Here is a 22,548-nt window from a genome sequence, read left to right on the forward strand (position 1 = left end):
CCATGTTTGCACTGGAGAACATGGATTGTTTCTCGGGTGACCTAGCCTTTCCAGTTGTTTTATTTGTTATTCAGTTTTCCTCAGTCTTTCCTGATTATTTCCTTATTGTTCTTATTTTCCATTCCTATTTTCCTGTGGTGATTTGTGATTTAACAAAGTTATAACAATAATATAATGAGAATCTCATCCTGAAGGACTTTCCCCTATTTGAAGCCAACTTAGTTAAAACATAGTGTTTATCTATTAACTAGTTATATAGTAAACTTTAGAGTTAGGATTTTAATGAGATCCATAGAAGTTAGCCATATGTTATCCAAAAAACCTAGCTGTGAGTTTTGTCTTTGATTTTAAAAGCTTTTAAGTGGTAGCTAGTTTAAGTTGGTTTATATTTACTTCACTATCTCCTTGCCATAACGCTTTGAAGATAAGCACCAGCCTACAAACAAGGTTTGTGAATGCCAAATTCTTGTGTCTATGGCCTCTTCAAAGTACTCACTAAGTTTCGTTAAGATAGAGATCTTAAAACATGATGTATAGCTACTATACCATGTAATAGTTAACCAATGTACTTTTAACACTGTGATGTAATCTGTAGCAAAAAGCTATCTATATAATCAACCACTTACGCCAATAAAATTTGAGCAGTCTAGCGCCCTGAAAGAAGGGACAAAGAGGCTGTCTCCATTGCAAAAGCCGACGTCCGTCTCTCTTGTTTGGGAAAAAGTGCACACTCCCTGGCCGCCAGAGCTGGCCTCCGGCAACATGTGAGAAATGTCCTTGGTAATTTGATACAGATTGCATTGAATCTGTAAATTGCCTTGGGTAGTATAGTCACTTTGGCAATATTGACTCTTCCAATCCAAGAGCATGGTATGTCTTTCCATCTATTTGTGTCATCTTTGATTTCTTTCATCATCTTATAGTTTTCAGAGTACAGGTCTTTTGTCTCTTTAGGTAGGTTTACTCCTAAGTATTTTACTCTTTTTGATGAGATGGTAAATGAGATCATTCCCCTAATTTCTCTTTCTGATCTTTTGTTGTTCGAATATAGAAATGCCATCAATTTCTGGGTATTAATTTTGTATCCTGTGACTTTGCCAAATTCATTGATGAGCTCTAACAGTTTTCTGGTAGAGTCTTTAGGATTGTCTAGGTATAGTATCAAGTCATCTGCAAATAGTGATAGTTTTACTGCTTCCTTTCCAATTCAGATTCCTTTTCTTTCTTCTTCTTCTCTGATTGCCATGGCTAGGACCTCCAAAACTATGTTGAATAGTTGTGGCGAGAATGGTCATCCTTGTCTTGTTCCTGATCTCAGTGGGAATTCATTCAGCTTTTCACCACTGAGAATGATGTTAGCTGTGGGTTTGTCATATATGATATGGCCTTTGTTGTGTTGATAGGTTCCCATTATGCCCACTTTCTGAAAGGTTTTTATCAGAAATGGGTGTTGGATTTTGTCAAAGGCTTTTGCTGCATCTATTGAGAGAATCGCATGGTTTTTATTCTTCAGTTTGTTAATGTGGTGTACTGACTGATTCTCAAATATTGAGGAATCCTTGCATCTCTGGGATAAATCCCACTTGATCATGATGTGTAATCCTTTTAATGTACTGTTGGATCTGCTTTATTAGTACTTTATTGAAGATTTTTACATCTATGTTCATCAGTGAAAATTGGCCTCTAATTTGTGTGGGGGTGTGTGTGTGTGTGTTATCTTTGCCTGGTTTTGGTATCAGTGCGATGATGGCCTCATAGAATAAGTTTGGGAGTATCCCTTCCTCTGCAATTTTTTGAAATGGTTTCAGAAGGACAGGTGTTAGCTCTCCTCTAAATGTTTGTTTGATAGAATTCGCCTGTGAAGCCATCTGGTCCTGGACTTTGTGTTGGAAGTTTTTAAATCACACCTTCAATTTCAGTACTTGTGATTGGTCCGTTCATCTTGTCTATTTCATCTTGGTTTAGTCTTGGAAGATTGTACCTAAGCATTTGTCCATTTCTTCTAGCTTTTCTGTTTTATTGGTATATAGTTGCATGTAATAGTCTCTTATGATTCTTGGTATTTCTGGGATGCCACTGTAACTTCTCCTTTTTCATTTCTAATTTTATTGATTCGAGTCCTCTCTCTTTTCTTGGCAAGTCTGGCTAAGGGTTTATCAATTTTATATGTCTTTTCAAATTTTATTTTCATTTATCTTTTCTATGGTTTTCCTAGTGTCTGTTTCATTGATTCATAAAATCAAATCTTTGTGATTTCTTTCCTCCTGCTAACTTTAGGTCTTGTCAGTTCTATTCTCTCTAGCTGCTTTAGATGTAAACATAGGTTATTTACCTGAGCTTTTTCTTATTGCCTGAGGTAGGTTTGTATTGCTATAAAATGTCCTCTTAGAACTGCTTTTGCTGTATCCCATAGATTTTGGACTGTTATATATTTGGTGTCATTTGCTTCTAGGTGTTTTTTAATTTCCTCTTTGATTTCTTCAGTGATCCATTGGTTGTTTAGCAGCACATTGTTTAGTCTCCATGTGTTCATGTTTTTTGCAGTTTTTTCTTGTTGTTGATTTCCAGTTGTAAAGTGTTGTCGTCAGAAAAGATGCTTGATATGATTTCAGTTTTCTTAAAGTTACCAAGGCTTGATTTGTGGTCAAGAATGTGATCAATCCTAGAGAATGTTCCATGTGCACCTGAGAAGAATGTGTACTCTGTTGCTTTTGAATGGAATGTCGTATAAATATCTATTAAGTCCATCTGGTCTAATGCTTCATTTAAGGCCTGTATTTCCTTATTGATTTTCTGTCTGGATAACCTGTCCATTGCTCTAAGTGGAGTGTTAAAGTCCCCCACTATTATTGTGTTACTGTCAATTTCTCCTTTTAAGGTTGTTAGCAGTTGTCTTATATATTGAGGTGATCCTCTCTTGGGTGCATATATATTTACAATTGTTAAATCTTCTTCTTGGATTGATCCTTTGATCATTATGTAATGACCTTCCTTGTCTCTTATAATATTCTTTATTTTAAGGTCTATTTTGTCTGTTAGGAGTATTGCTACTCCAGTTTTCTTTTGATTTCCATTTGCATGGAATATTTTCTTCCATCCTCTCGCTTTCAATTTGTATGTGTCCCTAGAAGTGAAGTAGGTCTCTTGAAGACAGCATATATGTGGGTCTTGTTTTTGTATCCATTCAGCCAGCCTATGTCTTTAAGTCAGGGCATTTAGTCCATTAACATTTAAGGTAATTATTGATATGTATGCTATTACTGCCATTTTATTAACTGCTTTGGATTTGTTTTTGTTGCTTTTTTTCTTCCCTTCTTCTCTCGTTCTCTCCTCTTGTGGTTTAATGACCATCTTTAGTATTGTATTTGAGTTGATTTTTCTTATCTGTGTATATACATCCATTATATATTTTTGGCTTGCAGTTACCCTAAAGTTTTCATATAAGAACCTATGTATATATATATTAGATTGTTTTAAGTTGTTGGTCTCTTAATTGCAAGTTCATCTCCCGTGTCTTGCTTTTGTACCCTCCTCTTCTCATGATGTCTGATTTGCATAGCATGTTCATGTGTGGATGATTTCCTACATTTACTATGTATATGCCTTTACTGGTGAGCCTTGGCATTTATAGTATTTTTGTTTCTAGTTGTGGATTTTCTTTTCTGCCTAGAGAAGTTCTTTAGTATTTATTGTAAAGCTGGTTTAGTGTTGCTGAATTCTCTTAGCTTTTGCTTATCTGTGAAGGTTTTGATTTCTACTTCAAATCTGAATGAGAGCTTTGCTGGGTAAAGTAATTTTGGTTGGAGGTTTTTGCCCTTTCATCACCTTAAGTGTATCCTGCCAATCCCTTCTGGCCTGCAGAGTTTCTGCTGAAAAATCTGCTGATAAGCTTATCGGGGTTCCCTTCTATGTTATTTGTTTCTTTTCTTTTCCCTAGCTGCTTTCAAGATTTTCTCTTTGTCTTTAAATTTGGTCAGTTTGATTAGTATGTGTCTCAGTGTATTCCTCCTTGGGTTTATTTTATATGGTACTCGTTGTGCTTCCTGGATTTGAGTGAGTGGATTCTTTCCCATGTTAGGGAAGTTTTGGGCTATTATCTCTTGGAATATTTTTTCTGTCCCCTTCTCCCTCTCTTCTCCTTCTGGCACCCCTATAATATGGATGTTGATGCTTTTAATGTTGTCCCAGAGTTCTCTGAGATTCTCTTCATTTCTTTTCAATCTTTCTTCTCTTTTCTGTTCTGCATCAGTGAGTTCCACTAATCTGTCCTCCACCTTACTTATTCGTTCTTCTGCCTCCTGTATTCTGCTGTTGCCAGCTTTCAATGAATTTTTTTCAGCTATTGTATTTTGCATCTCTTTTTGCTTAAGATTTAAATCTTGTATTTCTTTGCTTGGTGTTTCCTGTAAATGATCCATCTTTGTCTCCAGTTTATTTCCAATGTCCTGCATCATCTTTAGCATCATCAGTCTAAAGTCTTTTTCCTAGAGGCTGATAATCTCCAGATCACTTAGCTGATTTTCTGGGGTTTTTTTTTTTTTTTTCTTTTTTTTCTTTCTCCCTATCTGCATGATAGCTCTCTGCCTTTTCATTTTTATAGGTTTTTGGAGTGGTCTCCTTTTTGCAGAAAACAAAGTTTCAGCCTCTCTTACTTCTGATGTCTGCCCCCCTTGTGGCTGAAGTTGATATGGGGGCTTGCTGTAGGCTTCCTGATGGGAGGGAGTGGTGGCTGCACACTGGTAGGTGGGACTGATTCCTATCCCTCTGGTCGGTGGGGATTTGTCTCTGAGATTAGAGGTGGCTGTGTGCCTGGGAGGAGGGGTCTTTCAGCAGCCTGTTTACTGATGGGTGGAGCTGTGATCCCACCTGGATTACTGTTTGGCCTGGGGCTTCTCAGCACTGATGGGTGGGGCCAGATTTTCCCAAAATGGCCACCTCTACAGGAACACATGCTGATGAACATTCCTGATAGCTTTGCCTCCAATGTCCTTCTCCCACAAGGAGCCACAGTCACCCCGTTTTCCGAGGAGATCCTCCAAGAACTACAGTCAGGTCCAACCCAGACTCCTATGGAGCCTCTGCTTTGCCCTGCAACCCAGTACACATGAAAGCTTGAGTGCACCTTTCAAGAATGGGGTCTCCATTTCCCCCATTCCCATAGAGCTCCTGTACACAAGCCCCACTGGCCTTCACTGCCAGATGCTCTGGAGGATCTTTCTCCCAAAACCAGATCCCCAGGCATCAGGACCTGAAGTGGGGCTCAGAACTCTCACTCCTGTAGGTGAGTCTCTGTGATACAGTTACTTTCCAGTCTGTGGGCTTCCCACCCAGCAGGTATGGGGTTGCTTATATCGCATAATCGCCCCTCCTACCTCTTGATGTGGCCTCCTCTTTGTCTTCTGGAGTATAATATCTTTTTGAAAGTTTCAAGTCCATTTGGTTGAAGGTTGTTCAGCATTTGTTTATAATTTCATCGTTTTTGTGAGAGAAGTTGAGCACCAGTCTTTCTATTCCACCATCTTAATCCCATCTCCGGTAACCATACGTTTGTTTTCAAAGTCTGTGAGTCTGTTTGCCAGTATTTTCAAATTCTGTATTTACATATCTCTAGACTAGAAGTCAGGGGAAAAAGAATATAGGAAAGGATAAAATAAAGGGTCCTCTCTAATAAGACAGACAAGCAGTGAGAAGGAGTTAAAAACCATAAGAATATTTGTTAGAGGATAAGTAATTGTGTCTTAAAAAACATAACCCAATGCTACCTATTAAAAAAGTTCATTGAGAAACTAAATGACCCTAAAAATTTACTATGAGAAATTCTGCAACGAAAAGCAACCCTCACTCCCCCCTATTAAGGCTGAAAGAAAAGAGAAATCTAAGTAGAGAGAATAAATCCCATGGCAGGAGTGGGGGGAACCTGGCCCTCTCTATCAAGAAAAAAAATCTCCATTCATTCTTGGAGAAATTCCAACAGAGAAGACAAATGAAAATGAGTACACATAAGTACACATTCTAAACACTTAGAAATCTAAGGGAAATTTCCACTTTATTCTTCCTTTCACAAATCCTGCTGTGTTGCTAATATTTGTCTTTAAGGAAGCTCTTTTTCATATTCTTTTTTTGTCTGATTATTCTTCCTTTCTTAATGTATTTTATTGCTTTATATGTAAAACAGCTTTGCCAGTCTATAATATAGTTTTTATTTTTACTTTCCAGGGCAACTGCACCGCAGTACCTTTCTTTAGTTTCTGACTGATCATCATTTATCTTTGCACATCCACTTCAAGTCTAGTTTCATCACACTTGCAACTGGCTGTTTCCACTCTGAACCCACAAAGGACAAAAAAGAATCACATCCATGTATCTGAAGTCAGATAATCTTGACCTACACAAGCAGATATAGTGATAAAAATGTCTATCATTCTTATTAGAAAAATACTGTAAGAAAAGAAAACTACAGGGCAATATTCCTGATGAACACAGACATAAAAATCCTCACAATATTGAGGAAGCTAAATTCAACAAGACATTCAGAAGGATCATACACCATGATCAAGTAGGATTTATTCCTAAGATGCAAGAATGGTTCAACATATGCAAAATCAATGTGATGCACATTAACAAAATGAAGGATAAAAATCACATAATCATCTCAATAGATGCAGAAAAAGCATCTAACAAAATTCAACATCCTTTTATGGTTTTAAAAGAAAAAAACCTTTAAAAATTAGGTATAGGAGTTCAGTGGTTAACAAATCCAACTAGGAACCATGAGGTCACAGGTTCAATCCCTGGCCTCGCTCAGTAGGTTAAGGATCTGGCATTGCCGTGAGCTGTGGTGTAGGTTGAAGATGCCACTCAGATCCTGCATTGCTGTGGCTCTGGTATAGGCCAGTGGCTACACCTCTGATTAGACCCCTAACCTGGGAACCTCCATGTGCCATGGGTACAGCCCCAGAAAAGACAAAAAAAAAAAAATAGGTACAGCTGGAATGCACCTCAACATAATAAAGTCCAAAGATGGTAAGCCCACAGCTAACACCATACTCACAGTGAAAAGCTGAACAGGAACATGATGAGGATGTCCACTCTCACCAAAGAAAGTCCTACCCAGAGCAATTAGGTGAGAAAAGAAATGAAAGGACCCAAATCAGAAAGTAAGTAAAACTATCACTTAGGATGCCATGATATTATGTATAGGAAACCCTAAAGATGCCACCAAAAACTGTTAGAACTAGCAAATTTGGTAGTTTCAGGATACAAAATCAATACACAAAAATCAGTTATGCTTCTGTACACAAATTTCACAAAGAGAAATTTAAAAAACTCCATTTAAAATCAACAAAAAGAATAAAATACTAAGATTATATTTAACCAAGGAGGTGGAAGAGCTTTACACTGACAAGTATAAAACATTGTTGAAAGAAATTAAAAAAACCACATAGTATAGAAAGATATTCTGTGCTCATAGATTGGAAGAATTAATATTGTTAAAATGTCCATACTGGAGTTCCTGTCATGGCTCAGTGGTTAACAAATCCAACTAGGAACCATGAGGTTGTGGGTTTGATCCCTGGCCTTGATCAGTGGGTTAAAGATCCGGCATTGCCGTGAGCTGTGGTGTAGGCTGCAGACACAGCTCGGATCCCGCATTGCTGTGGCTGTGGCGTAGGCCGGCGGCTACAGCTCTGATTAGACCCCTAGCCTGGGAACCTCCATATGCCGTGGGCACAGCCCTAGAAAAGGCAAAATGACAAAACAAAACAAACAGAATATCCATACTACCCAAAGCAATATACCCCAAAATGTCCATACTACCCAAAGTAATTTCTGTCAAAATCCCAGTGTGGCGTTCCTGTCGTGGCACAGTGGTTGACAAATCCGATTGGGAACCATGAGGTTGTGGGTTCGATCCCTGCCCTTGCTCAGTGGGTTAATGATTCGGCGTTGCCGTGAGCCGTGGTGTAGGTCACAGACGTGGCTGGGATCCCGTGTTGCTGTGGCTCTGGCATAGGCTGGCAGCTGCAGCTCCGATTGAACCCCTAGCCTGGGAACCTCCATATGCCGCAGGAGCGGCCCAAGAAATGGCAAAAAGACCAAAAAAAAAAAAATTTCCAGTGTCATTTTTTTATAGAAATTGAATTATCTTAAAATTTGAATGGAATCAAAAAAGACCCCAAATAGTTAAATCAATCTTGAGAAAAATGAACAAACCTGGAAGCATCACACTTCCTGACTTCAAATCATATTATAAAGCTACAGTCACTAAGACACTATGGTATCAGCATAAAAACAGATACATAGATCAATGGAATCAGAGAGAGAGAAGCCAAAAATGAAGCCATACGTATATGATCAATTACTTTAAAACAAAGGAGCCAAGAATATACAATAGGAACAAGACAGTTTCTTCAGTAAATAGTGTTGGGAAAACTGGATATCCATATAGAAAAAAATGAAAGAGGACACCTCACACCATACAAAAAAATAAGCTCAAAATGGATTAAAGACTTAAATGTAAGACCTGAAGCCATAACACTCCCAGAAGAAAACACGGGTAAGCTCCTTAATACTGACCTTGATAATGATTTGGGGGAAGTGTTACCAAAAGCAAAGGCAACAAAAGCAAAAACAAACATATGAATTACATCAAATGAAAGCCTCTGCACAGTAAAGAAAATCATCAACAAATGATATAGCAACCTATGAAATGGGAGAAATTATTTTTGCAAGCCATATAACTGATAAGGGGTCAATATCCAAAATACACTCAGCCCTCAGTACCTGCAGATTCAACCAACTGTAAATTGAAAATATTTGGGGGGGGAAATTCCAAAAGTTCCAAAAAGCAAAATTTGACAACTATTCACATCGTATCTACATTGTATTACACAGCATTTACACTGTATTAAGTATAAGCAACCTAGAGATGATTTAAAGTATACAGGAAGACATGCATATGTTAATGCAAATATTATGCCATTTTATGCAAGGGACTTGAGCATCCTCAGATTTTGGTATCCTTGGTGGGGGTGGGGAGGGTCGGTGGGGATCCTTTAACTCACTGCACCAAGCCAGGAATCAAACCCACATCTCCCCAGCAACCCCAGCCTCTGCAGTCGGATTCTTAACCCACTGTACCACAGCAGCAACTCTCTAAAATCATTTTTTTTTAATATGGCTAAGCCTCTCAATTAGTCCTTAAAGTTGAAGGGGATACCACTGATGAATAGCATGCAGGAGCAAATACATGACTGATTTCCCACAGACAGCCTTTCCTATCTTTACTCATGAAAAAGAAGATTCTTTGGTTGGTGGACTGTAGCCTTCACAATGGAAGTCTCAAGCATGGGCAACTAAAATGGCAAAATATAAATTCAGAATGTTTTCCAGGCTTTCCTAATGACTTAATATTTGCTCTTTTGATAGCTTCTTGGCTGGTTTTTCACTTAAAAATGGCATGGCCCACGTATGTCCCAGTGTTCTCATTATACTACAATGTAAGCATATTAAATAGTATTATAATAATTTTTTTAATGAAGAGATTTAAATGACATGAGGGGAGAGGTATACCAAAGTAAGCTAAGTAAGTTTCTTTAAAAATCTTCTTTAATGGCCAACAAACACATGAAAAAATGCTCAACATCACTGATTATAAGAGAAATGCAAATCAAAACTACCATGAGATACCACCTCACACCACTCAGAATGGCCATCATTAATAAATCCACAAATAACAAGTGCCGAAGGGGGTGTGGAGAAAAGGGAACCCTCCTGCACTCTTGGTGGGAATGTAAACTGGTACAGCCACTCTGGAGAACCGTTTGGAGATACCTTAGAAATCTATGCATAGAACTTCCATATGACCCCGCAATCCCACTCTTGGGCATCTATCCGGACAAAACTCTACTGAAAAGAGACACATGCACCCGCATGTTCATTGCAGCCCTATTCACAATAGCCAGGACATGGAAACAACCCAAATGTCCATCGACAGATGACTGGATTAGGAAGAAGTGGTATATATACACAATGGAATACTACTCAGCCATAAAAAAGAATGACATAATGCCATTTGCAGCAACATGGATGGAACTAGAGAATCTCATCCTGAGTGAAATGAGCCAGAAAGACAAAGACAAATACCATATGATATCACTTATAACTGGAATCTAATATCCAGCACAAATGAACATCTCTTCAGAAAAGAAAATCATGGACTTGGAGAAGAGACTTGTGGCTGCCTGATGGGAGGGGGAGGGAGTGGGAGGGATCGGGAGCTTGGGCTTATCAGACACAACCTAGAATAGATTTACAAGGAGATCCTGCTGAATAGCATTGAGAACTATGTCTAGATACTCATGTTGCAACAGAAGAAAGGGTGGGGGAAAAAATGTAATTGTAATGTATACATGTAAGAATAACCTGACCCCCTTGCTGTACAGTGGGAAAATAAAAAAATATATTAAAAAAAAATCTTCTTTAACATAGTTAATAAAGTTATTTCATCTCTTCTTTTACAATTGCTCAGATTCTATTAAGTAACTAAATGCTGTTAAAAGAAAAACCTTGGAGTTCCCGTCGTGGCTCAGTGGTTAATGAATCCGACTAGGAACCATGAGGTTGCAGGTTTGATCCCTGGCCTTGCTCAGTGGGTTAAGGATCCAGCATTGCCGTGAGCTGTGGTGTAGGTTGCAGATGCCACTCAGATCCTGCATTGCTGTGGCTCTGGTATAGGCCAGTGGCTACAGCTCTGATTAGACCCCTAGCCTGGGAACCTCCATGTGCCACAGGAGTGGCCCAAGAAATGGCAAAAAAAAAAAAAAAAAAAAAAAAAAACCACACACACACAAAAAAAAAAAGGGAAAGAAAAGAAAAACCTAGCATTTCACTATAATAAAAATGTAATTTCTTGGAGTTCCCGACGTGGCGCAGTGGTTAACGAATCCGACTAGGACCCATGAGGTTGCGGGTTCGATCCCTGCCCTTGCTCAGTTGACGATCCAGCATTGCCGTGAGCTGTGGTGTAGGTTGCAGACGCGGCTCGGATCCCACGTTGCTGTGGCTCTGGTGTAGGCTGGTGGCTACGGCTCTGATTAGACCCCTAGCCTTGGAATCTCCATATGCTGCAGAAGCAGCCCAAGAAATAGCAAAAAAAAAAAAAATGTAATTTCTTAAAATGTCATCTATTCAAATTGTCTCTAACAGCATCAAAACAAAATACCTTTTAAAACAGAACAAAGATGTACCTATTATGTCTTACAGATCTTTTCAATACATTAACCTAATTCAATCTTTGAGACTATTAATTCTTTCCATAAGAAAAGAACATGTCTCAATGACATTAATCAGTGGCTAAACTTAATCTGACTCAATAGCTCCCATTTAACTGAGTGCTGGTCAGATCTCCATGGGGCTGGCTAGTTGGTGTACCAAAAAGTCTTTGGGGGACTCTATACGCTTGTTGTTCCCATTCCAATTCCCACTTCTTCTCCATTCATTAGAATATACCTCTTCTAAAGAATGCCTTAAAACCTAATTTTCCATTATACTGATCACAAAACCCTTTTGCTGGCAGCATCCTGATCCTTTGAGAAATACAAAAACTATACCGTATTGTACCCATATTGGCTTGGAAAGAGAAAAGAAAGAGAGGGAGAGAGAAAGAAAAGGAAGCAGAAAGGAAGGAAAGAAAAATTTTAAAGTTCTTAAAATCCAATTCAGTCGAGAGGGAAATGTGGGTGATAATACATGTACAGAACAAAAATGTAGGGATTTTTCTACATTCTTTAATTACTTTAAATTATTTTTTAAATTTATTTTTGGTCCTTTTAGGGCGTACCCATGGCATATGACAAATTTCCAGGCTAGGGGTTGAATTGGAGCTGTAGCTGCTAACCTACACCACAGCCACACCAAGGCAGGATCCGAGCCACATGTGTGACCTACACCACAGCTCATGGCAACGTGGAATCCTTAACCCACTGAGCAAAGCCAGGGTTCGAACTAGTGTCCTTACGGATACTAGCCAAGTTTGTTACTGCTGAGCCACAATGGGAACTCCTTAATTTTAATTTTTAAAGCAGATTTACTGTTCTGTTATATATTAAATGGAGAAAATATGACTTCAGATTTTAAAATAAAGAGTAAAGGAAATTAAAACTCTTCCTTCCTAGGAGACAAAATCAATTATTCTTTCAAATTGCTACTCATAAAAAAATGTTTCTTTCTTTCAGAAACAGTGTAATGACATGATCATATAATTTTGATTAACCCAGTGGAAAACCACTCAGAAATGACATGATCATATAATTTTGATTAACCCAGTGGAAAACCACTCATTTTACTGTATACTGAAATATTGAGTAAATCTTCAAATTTCTTAAATCTGAAACACAGCAGCATTTAGCCATCCCCTCTAATAAGTGCTATGCTACTCTTCATGGTAAATAACAAGAGACAGTAAAACTGTCATGTTCCTTGCTGGAAGAAAAAAATTTCTATAGTAAAAACAAGATAATAAAAATCAAGCTCTATGGCGCCATCTTTTGGATGGTTGAAGTTTTCTTACAATCCTTTCTTAATATAAGAACAATTTACTGATCAGAATCAAGATAAAGACAAGAGACAAAACTATTTGTCTACTTTTTCTTAAGCTTGAGAGCATGTCGTCTCCTAATGGGTTGTCTTTCCTACGTTATTGGAGCCAAATCATAGAATGCCCAATGGTTTTTGTTTATTTTCATTTTTTCCCGGTTCCTTTCACATTCACAGGGGGCTCTTCCTTCAATGCTTTAGATATTTTCTTTCCCCTTGTTCCACATAATTTTTTCAAGTTGCTCTTATTTTTCCCATCTTAACACTTCCTTGACAAAGAAAGTGCAATCAACTCATGCTCAGTACCTGCCACAAGCAGAGAGGTATAGCTTGCCCTTGATGCACTTTCCAACCATAGCTGCTAGGGGATACTCTTTTCCCAAGATGACACGCAAAATCTAAGCAATTCTAAGTGCCCCAAAGACTTCATCTTGTGTGTGGTTTTCCTACAAAGATGGGAGTTCTTGTACTCCCAGTAACTAAACCTTCCAAACACTTAACAGGTTCAATCTTTGAAATTCCACTCTTTGGCTTCCTACTACCTCCTTAAATCTTTTCCTGCCATGAAGACCCATTCTGACGTCTTTAAAAAAGGCTCGTCTTTGCCAATGCCATAAATTTTAACACTTTCTGTATTTCATATTTTCTCCCACTCCTTATCAAGTTACTCAAGACCGGTGACATTTACGACTTAGTATTTTTGTATCTGTGCTATTAAAAAGATTTGTCAACTGATAGAAACACACTTGCAGAGAACGTCATAAAGAATCCAAACTCTTTCACTAAGGTTAAATTTTGTGCAGTCAATATAATTTTGGCAACCACATCCCCACTATCCAGAGTCTAATAAAATAACTCAACATTCCCATTTCTCTTCTGAAGCTATTGAAAGCAATCATTCTATTAAGTGGAAAAAGGACTCTACAAAGGGAGAAAAAAAAAAAAAGACCCCGTTTTGTTAGTTAAGAAAGCTTACTAGGAGTTCCCATCGTGGCTCAGTGGTTACGAACCTGACTAGTATCCATGAGGATACAAGTTTGATCCCAGGCCTCACTAAGTGGGTTAAGGATCTGGCGTTGCTGTGAGCTGTGGTGTAGGTTGCAGACATGGCTCGGATCTGTCATTGCTGTGGCTATGACAGGCCAGCAGCTGCAGATCCAATTCAAACCCTAGCCTGGGAACTTCCATATGCTGCAAATGCAACCCTAAAAGGCAAAGCAAAAAAAAAAAAAAAGAAAAGAAAAGAAAAGAAGAAAGAAAACTTACTAATTCAAGAATCTGAAATAGTATGTAACAAACATAATTAAGAAGGTGTTCTTTTGCGGAAAGCAAGTATTATATCCCAAACCTGCAAGGCTCCAAACACAATTTTGTTTCAACAAGTTCTATTATATTACACTCATCATCTCACTTCTCTTTAATAATTAACTTATGTTTAATAATTAACTCATTTTTAATACAACTCACACAACAATGATGACAGTAAACAGTCTACTTACCCCACCCATTGTTATTCCATGAATAAGTGCAATATATGGTTTCAGGCAAGAATCTAAAAGAAATATAGCTGTAATTAGTTACGACGTTTAAAATACATTTGCTTCTTCCAAAAAAATCCCATGCTACATGAACTGAGTATTTTTTCCTAAGAAATTTTTGCAAGAAATATCAAAGTGGACTAAACATATGGCTTATAAAATATGTTCTTTTTAAAATGTCAATCCATATTCAATCCTGATATCTATTAATTATTAAATAACTCAATGCTTCAATTTGAAACAAATGAAACTCTTCAATAACCCAGCTATTAAGGAAAACAACATTTGCCTTACAAGCCACTGATGTTTATGTAACACAATCATATTTTAAAGAACATAATTTGTTTTCTATGCATCCAAAGAACTATCTGGATACAAGTGTAGCATGTAGGAAAAAGGCCAGACTGGGAGTTAGAAAACCCAAATCCTAGTCTCAGCTTTGTCATTAACTGGCCATTAAACTATATTCAATATATATACTGGAATTAGATACTTATATACTGAAAACTCAATATATGTATAATGGTATTAGGTGTACATATATATTTATGCTTATATATACACGAGTTATATGTATGTACATATATCATGTACATGACACATGGTTAAGTTTCTTCATTTTTGAAGAAACTTGCCTCAGAAGTCCCTTAAAGCTCAAAAATTCTGTAAACTTTTACTCTGTTCCTTTCCCTTTGTTTTTCCTTCCTCTGAGAGAGGAAGTTGCCAACAACATAGAAATATAAATCACTGTGCTAATACAGCTTGTTGCCAACAACTTCCCTACTAAGGACCAATATAAAATGCAGTTTTGATACATCTAGCAATTCTACAAATATTCACAATTTGCCTAATGAGTCACCAAAGCACAATTCTAAATTTCACATTTACAAGGACTTCCACAGCCCTCAATTTTTAACTATAATTCCCTAGACACAATGGAAACAGATTTCTCAATTGATTGGGATGGAGATACTAATGTACAGTTTCAGCTACAGAAATGTATGTTTTAGATACAAAATATCAGAAGCTAAGTGATGAAGTTCACAAAGCCAGAATCTAATTGTTAAATTCCTTAATGACTAAAATAGGTCATTGTAATGTACAGAAATTATATCTTGAAGGTTTTCTCTATATATATTAACATTGTTTCAAACCGCTTAGAGGTTTTCTCCCCACTTTAATTTAGTACAGAACTGCACTAATTTAGAAGCCAACAGCAAATGTAGTTATTTAGATTAAAATTAATCAAAATAAATTTTTTTGGCTTATCCTTTTTATTTTTTAAATTTTTATTATGATTAATTTACAATGTTCTGTTAATTTCTATTGTACAGCAAAGTGACCCAGTCATACATATATACATACATATATATACACACACACATATATATATATACACATTCTTTTTCTCACATTATCCTCCATCATGGTCCATTACAAGTTTTTAGATATATAGTTCCCTGTGCTATACAGCAGGATCTCATTGCCCGTTCACTTCAAATAAAAGTTTTCATCTACTAACCCCAGATTCCCAATCCATCTCACTGCCTCCCCCTTCCCCCAGCAAACATGAGCGCCACATGTCCATGATCTTTTCTGTTTTGTAGATAGATCATTTGTACCATATTTTAGACTCCACATACAAGTGATGTCATATGCTGTCTTTCTCTTTCTGACTTACTTCACTTAGTATGAGAATCTCTACTTCCATTCATGTTGCTGCAAATGGCATTATTTTGTCCTTTTTATGGCTGAGTAGTATTTCACTGCACCTATGTACCACATCTTCCTATATCCCATTCATTGGTCAATGAGCATTTTTAGGTTGCTTCCATGTCTTGGCTATTGTGAATAGTGCTGAGATGAATATATGGGTGTATATATCTTTTTCAAGGAAATTTTTGTCTGGATATGTGCCAAGGAGTGGGACTGCTGGGTCATATGGTAGTTTCTATATTTAGTTTTCTGAGGTGTTTTCCATAGTGGTTTTACCAATTTACATTCCCACCAACTGTGTACGAGGATACCCTTTCCTCCACACCCTCTCCAGCATTTGTCATTTGTTGACTTGTTAATGATGGCCATTCTGACTGGTGTGAGGTGGTACCTCATTGTAGTTTTCATTTGCATTTCTCTAATAATTAACGATATCGAGCATTTTTTCAGGTGCTTGCTAGCCATCTGCATGTCTTCTTTGGTGAAATGTCTATTTAGGTCTTCTGCCCATTTTTCAACTGGGTTGTTTGTTTGTTTTTTGTTCTTGAGTTGTATGAGTTGTTTATATATTTTGGAGACTAAATCTTTGTCAGTTGAGTCATTTGCAAAAATTTTTCTCTAATTCTGTGGGCTTTTTTTTCATTTTTTAATGGTTTCCTTTGCTGTGCAGAAGCTTTTGAGTTTAATTAGGTCCCACTGGTTTGTGTCTTTATTGTCTTTATTCTAGGAGGTGGATCAAACAAGATGTTGCTGTGATTTCTGCCAGTGTTCTGCCTGTTTTCCTCTAGGAATTTTATAGTATCTGGCCTTACATTTAGGTCTTTAAGCTATTTTGAGTTTATTTTTGTGTATGGTGTTAGACAATGTTCTAACTTCATTCTCTTACATGCAGTTGTTCAGTTCTCCCAGCACCATTTATTGAAAAGACTATCTTCTACTGTATGATCTTGCTTCCTCTGTCATAGATTAGTTGACCATAGGTGTTTGGGTTTATTTCTGGGCTTTCTATCTTGTTCCATTGATCTATATTGCTGTTTTTGTGCCAGAACCATGCTATCTTGATGACTGCAGCTTTGTAGTAGAGTCTAAAGTGAGGGAGCCTGATTCCTCCGGTTCCATTTTTTTTCTTTTCAATATTGCTTTGGCTATTGAAGGTCTTTCATGTTTCCAAACAAATTTTAAAATGTTTTGTTCTAGTTCCGTAAAGAATGTCATTGGAAATTTGATAGGGATTGCACTGAATCGGTAGATTGCCTTAAGTAGTATTGCTGTTTTGAATATATTAATTCTTCCAATCCAAGAGCATGGTATATTTTTCCATCTATTTTCGTCTTCTCTGATTCTTTGCATCAGTATCTTATAGTTTTCAGAGTATAAGTCTTTGGTCTCTTTAGGTAGGTTTATTCCTAGGTGTTTTATTCTTTTTGATGCAATGGTAAATGAGATTATTTCCCTCATTTCTCTTTCTGACATTTCATTGTTGATATATAGAAATGCAATTGATTTCTGTGTATTAATTTTGTATCCTGAGACTACCAAACTTATCCATGAGTTCTAACAGTTTTCTGGTAGTGTCTTTAGGATTTTCTAGGTATAGAATCATGTCATCTGCAAAATGGAATAGCTTTACTTCTTTTCCAATTTGGATTCCTTTTCTTTTTCTTCACTAATTGCCATGACTGGGACTTCCAAGACTATGGTGAATAACCATTGATGAAGACGGCCTCCTTGTCTTGTTCCTGATCTCAGTGAATATGCTATCAGGTTTTCACCATTGAGAATGACATCAGCTGTGGGTTCATCAAAAATGGCTTTTATTATATTAAGGTAGTTTCCCTCTATGCCCTCTCTGGAGAGTTTTTATTAGGAATGGGTGTTGAATTTTGTCAAAAGCTTCTTCTGCATCATCTCAAGATGATCATATGGTTTTTATTTTTCAGATTGTTGATGTAGTGTATCACATTGATAGATTTGTAGATATTGAAGAACACTTGCATTCCTAGGATAAATCCTACTTGATCATGGTGTATGATCATTTTAATGTATATTTGTATGTGGTTTGCTAATATTTTGTTGAGCATTTCTGCATCTATGTTCATCAGTGATATTGGCCTGTAATTTTATTTTTTTTGTGTGGTATCTTTGTCTAGTTTTGGTATCAGGGTAATGGTGGCTTCATAGAATAAGCTTGGGAGTGTTCCTTCCTCTGAAATTTTCTGGAAACATATCAGAAGAAGAAGTGTTAACTCTTCTCTGAATGTTTGGTAGAACACAGCTGTGAAACCATCAGGTCCTAGACTTTTGGTTTTTTTGCAAGTTTTTTAATCACGTTTTCTATTTCAGTTCTTGTGACGTCTCTCCATATTTTTTATTTCTTCCTGGTTCATTCTTGGTAGGTTGTACCTTTGTTCTTCCTGCCATTTCTTCTAGGTTGTCCATTTTATTGGCATACAGTTGCTCATAGTAGTCTCTCACAATCCTTTGTATTTCTGCAATGTCAGTTGCAACTTCTCCTTTTTCATTTCTAATTGTATTGATTTGAACCCTCTCCCTTTTTTTCTTGATGAGCCTGACTAATGGTTTATCAATTTTTACCAACTTTTGGTTTCAATGATCTTCTCAACTGTTTTGTCTCTGTTATTAATTTCTGCCCAAATCTTTATGATTTCTTTCCTTCTACTAATTTTGGACTTCATCTGTTCTTCCTTCTCTAGATGCTTTAAGGTGTAAGGTTAGGTTGTTTATTTGCATTTTTCTTCTTTCCTGAGATAAGACTGTATTGATATAAACTTCCCTCTCAGAACTGCTTCTGCTGTGTCCCATAGGTTTTGGATGTTGTATCTTCATGTCATTTGTCTCTGTGTATCTTTTAATTTCCTCTTTGATTTCTTCAATGATCCATTGATTGTTCAGTAGCATATTGTTTAGCTTCTAAGAATGTATGGTTTTTGCCTCTTTTCTTGCAGTTTTTTTCTAGTCTCGTAGCATTGTAATCAGAGAAAATGCTTAAAATAATTTCAATTTTTAAAAATTTATCAAGGCTTGATCTGTGGCCCAAGATGTGATCTATCCTGGAGAACCTCCCATGTGCACCTGAAAAGAAAGTGTATTCTGCTGCTTTGGAGTGAAAATTTCTATAGATATCAGTTGTCTGTTTGGTCTAGTGCATTACTTAAGGCCTGTGTTTCCTTGCTGATTTTCTGTCTGGATGATCTATCCATTGCTATAAGTGGGTGTTAAAGTCTCACACTATAATTGTGTTACTGTCAACTTCCCCTTTTATGGCTATTAGTAGTTGCCTTCTATATTGTACTGCTCCTATATTGGGTGCCTACATATTTAAAATTGTTATTTCTTCTTCTTGCATCGATCCTTTGATCATTATGTAATGTCCTTCTTTGCCTCCTGTGACCTTCTTTATTTTAAAATCTATTTTGTCTAGAGTTCCCATCATGGTGCAGTGGAAATGAATCTGACTAGGAACCATGAAGTTGCAGGTTCAATCCCTGGCCTTTCTCAGTGGGCTAAGGATCAGGTATTGCTGTGAGCTGTGGTGTAGGTTGCAGATGCAGCTCAGATCTGGTGTTGCTGTTGCTGTGGCTGTGGCTGTGGTGTAGGTCGGCAGCTGTAGCTTCAATTAGACCCCTAGTCTGAGAACTTTCATATGCCGTGGGTCCAGGCCTAAATAGCAAAATAAATAAATAAAAATCTATTTTGTCTGATATGAGTACTGCTACTCCTGCTTTTCTACAATTTCCATTTGCATGTAATATTTTATTCCATCCCCTCACTTTAAGTCTGTATGTGTCCAGAGATCTGAAGTGGGTACCCTGTAGAGAGTACATATATGGGTCTTGCTTTTGAATCAATTCAATTAGTCTTTTGCTTTTAGTTGGAGCATTTAATCCATTTACATTCAATGCAATTATGGTTAAGTATGTATTTATTGTCATTTACTTTAAAAGAATTATTTTTGGATTGCTATTTTGGATCTTTTGTCTTCCTTTTTTTTTTTTTTTTCATCTTTTCTTGTGATTTGCTGACCATGTTTACTGTTATGTTTTGCTTGGTTTTTCCTTTTTGTGTGTGTGACCATTAGTTATTTGACTAGTGGTTCCCCTTATATTTTGATATATCCATCTATATGTGTCCAGAATTGTTTTGTCCTGCTGCTCTCCTTAATTTCAAATGCATTTTCAATGTTCTGCATTTGTCCTCTCTTCTCATGCTTGCTAGATATCGTATTTGTCAATGGGTGATTTCCTACTTTTAAATTATCTTTACCTTTACCAGTGAGCTTCTTCATTTTTAATATTCTCCTTTCAAATTGTCGCTTTTTCTTTTCTGCTTAGAGAAGTTCCTTTAGTAGTTGATGTAGAGCTGGTTTGGAGGTGCTGAATTCTCTTAGCTCTTGCTTGTCTGTGAAGCTTTTTCTCTCTCCATCAAATCTGAATGTGAAATTTGCTGGGTAGAGTATTCTTCATTATAGGTTCCTCCTCTTCATCACCTCAAATATATTTTGCCACTCTCTTCTGGCTTGTAGAGTTTCTCCTGAGATATGCTGTTATCCTTATGGGAATTCCCTTATATGTGATTTGTTGCTTCTCCCTTGCAGCTCTTAATATTTTTTTCTCTGAACTTAATTTTTGTCAGTTTGATTAGTATGTGTCTTGCTGTATTTCTTCCGCAGTTTACTGTGTATGGAATTCTCTGTGCTTCTTCCACTTGAGTGTTTCCTTTCCCATATTTGGGAAATTTTCAGTTACAAACTCTTCAAATATTTTCTCTGGCCCTTTTTCTCTCCCCTCCCCTTTTGAAACCTCCATTATGCGAATGTTGGTACATTTAATGTTGTCCCAGAAGTCTCTTAGACTCTCCTCAGTGTTTTTCTTTTTTTCTTTGTTCTTTTCTGTAGCAGTGATTTCCATCACCCTGTCTTCCACCTCACTTACTCGTTCTTCTGCCTCTGTTAACATGCTATTGGTTCCTTCTAGATTATTTTTCATTTCAGCTATCACACTATTCATTTTCCTTTTCAAATCCTCTAGCTCTTTGTTAAACATTCTTTTTTAAGTTTTCAATCAGTGTCTCCATTCTTTTTCCAAGACCTTGGATCATCTTTCCTATTATCACTCTGAATTCTTTGTCAGGTCCAATTGCCTATCTCCTCATCATTTAGTGGTTTTTATGTATTCCTGTCTTGTTCCTTTGTCTAAAGGATACTTCTTTGGTATCTCATAGTGTTTACTTTTCTGTTAATTGTCCCCTGAAGTTAGAATGTAGATGTTGAAGCAGATGCCCAGTCCTGGAGTTCTCAGGGGTGGTAGTGGTTCATGTGCACCACTTTGCTGAGTAGGCTTTAGGGACTGTTCTCTGTAGAGATGGGAGCATGCTCCACTGCTTTGCTGGCATTCTCCTTGCTTGGCCACCCTAGGGCTCTCTTTCTAAAGTCTCAAGGGTGGGGGCGTCTCCTAATTGTCACTCACAGGCTGTCTCTGTAGCTGCAGGATGTGTTTCTGGCAGTCCCTCCCCCTTCCTTGCTGCTGGTAGTACTCTCTGCAGTCCTGCAGACTGAGATTGCAATCCCAATCTTTCTCCACTCTTTCTCAGTGGAAAGAGTGCCATTGACATAAGCCTTCACAGGGCCACTGGCTGGGGTCCTGTATCTTGTGCTTTTCCCTAGTTGGGCAGCGCACAACTCCATCAGAAAGCGAGCACCACCACCAGCAGCTTTTCTGGCGCTGCCCTGCTGGTCGGAGCCCCTGCAGATTCTCTGGGTGGAGCCAAATCACCTGTGTTTTCCCTGCTCTCTCAGGGGATGAGCACCACCATGGCTGGCAGCTCTTCTGGTGCAGGTTGGACTCTACTAGTGCGGGGCCCCCAGCAGCAGGAACCAGGAACTTGTGTTATTCTTCCAGGCAGTTACTCCACCTGCTCCAAGAAGTCTGTAGCCCTAAGGGCAGGGCTGCTTCCCAGCCATTGCCAACCACTACTGCCAAGTGGTTCCTGAGCTGAGGCAAGGAGTGTCCTGCAGCTTGAGAAAGTGGGCTTAGGGAACAAAGCTGTAGTGGTGGATCCCGCCCCTTCCTTCTAACACCTCCAAACAATGGCATCTAGTCTCCAAACCCAACAGGGTTGCCTCTGCTTAGATGCTCTCCATTGTGGTTGCCCCATACTCTAGTCCCTCCAGGCGGTTTATGCATGTCCAACCCCTTTTCTTCCCCACGTAACTGCCCCCAGCTCCCTCTTTGGGTCTGATCTCTAAGGCCAAAGTTTTAGTTCCCAACACCTGCTGGCACCCGCCTACAGATGCCTGTTGCAATAGCACTGACCATTTGTGGAGGTCTGTTTCCTTCTTAACTGCTTCAGACCATTCAGAGCTCCTCCTCTGTTTTTGGCTGATCTCATCTCTGGTGGGGAAACTTCCCAGAGTGCAGAAGCTATTCCTCCTTCTAGCTCCCTCCTGGGAGGGCAGGTCCCATCTCATTTCCTTTTCATTCTTTTTTCTGTTACTCTTTGTCTTTCTTGTGTCCTAATGTTTTTCTTGCTCTATCATAATCTTGGGGTCTTTTTCAGGTTTTCACAAATTTCCTGTGCAAATAGTTCCACATATAGTTGTATTTTCAATGTATTTGTGGAAGTATATGAGCCTTATGTCCTGTTACTCCACCATCTTACTTCCCCTCTCACAATTAAG

At 37.9% G+C, this 22,548-nt stretch overlaps 1 protein-coding gene across 3 annotated transcripts in view; it reads right to left on the reverse strand.

Moving 5' to 3' along the window:
- Positions 1 to 22,548, reverse strand: part of HIBCH (3-hydroxyisobutyryl-CoA hydrolase) — a 145,619-nt gene that overhangs the window by 70,819 nt on the left and 52,252 nt on the right. For all 3 annotated transcript variants that reach the window (XM_021076263.1, XM_021076264.1, XM_021076265.1), the window contains one exon: positions 14,097 to 14,149. In XM_021076263.1, the coding sequence (XP_020931922.1) occupies positions 14,097 to 14,149 (53 nt within the window). The remainder of the gene's footprint in view (positions 1 to 14,096; positions 14,150 to 22,548) is intronic.

The sequence above is a fragment of the Sus scrofa genome, chromosome 15 (genome assembly GCF_000003025.6).
Source record: "Sus scrofa isolate TJ Tabasco breed Duroc chromosome 15, Sscrofa11.1, whole genome shotgun sequence".
NCBI classification, from domain to species: domain Eukaryota; kingdom Metazoa; phylum Chordata; class Mammalia; order Artiodactyla; family Suidae; genus Sus; species Sus scrofa.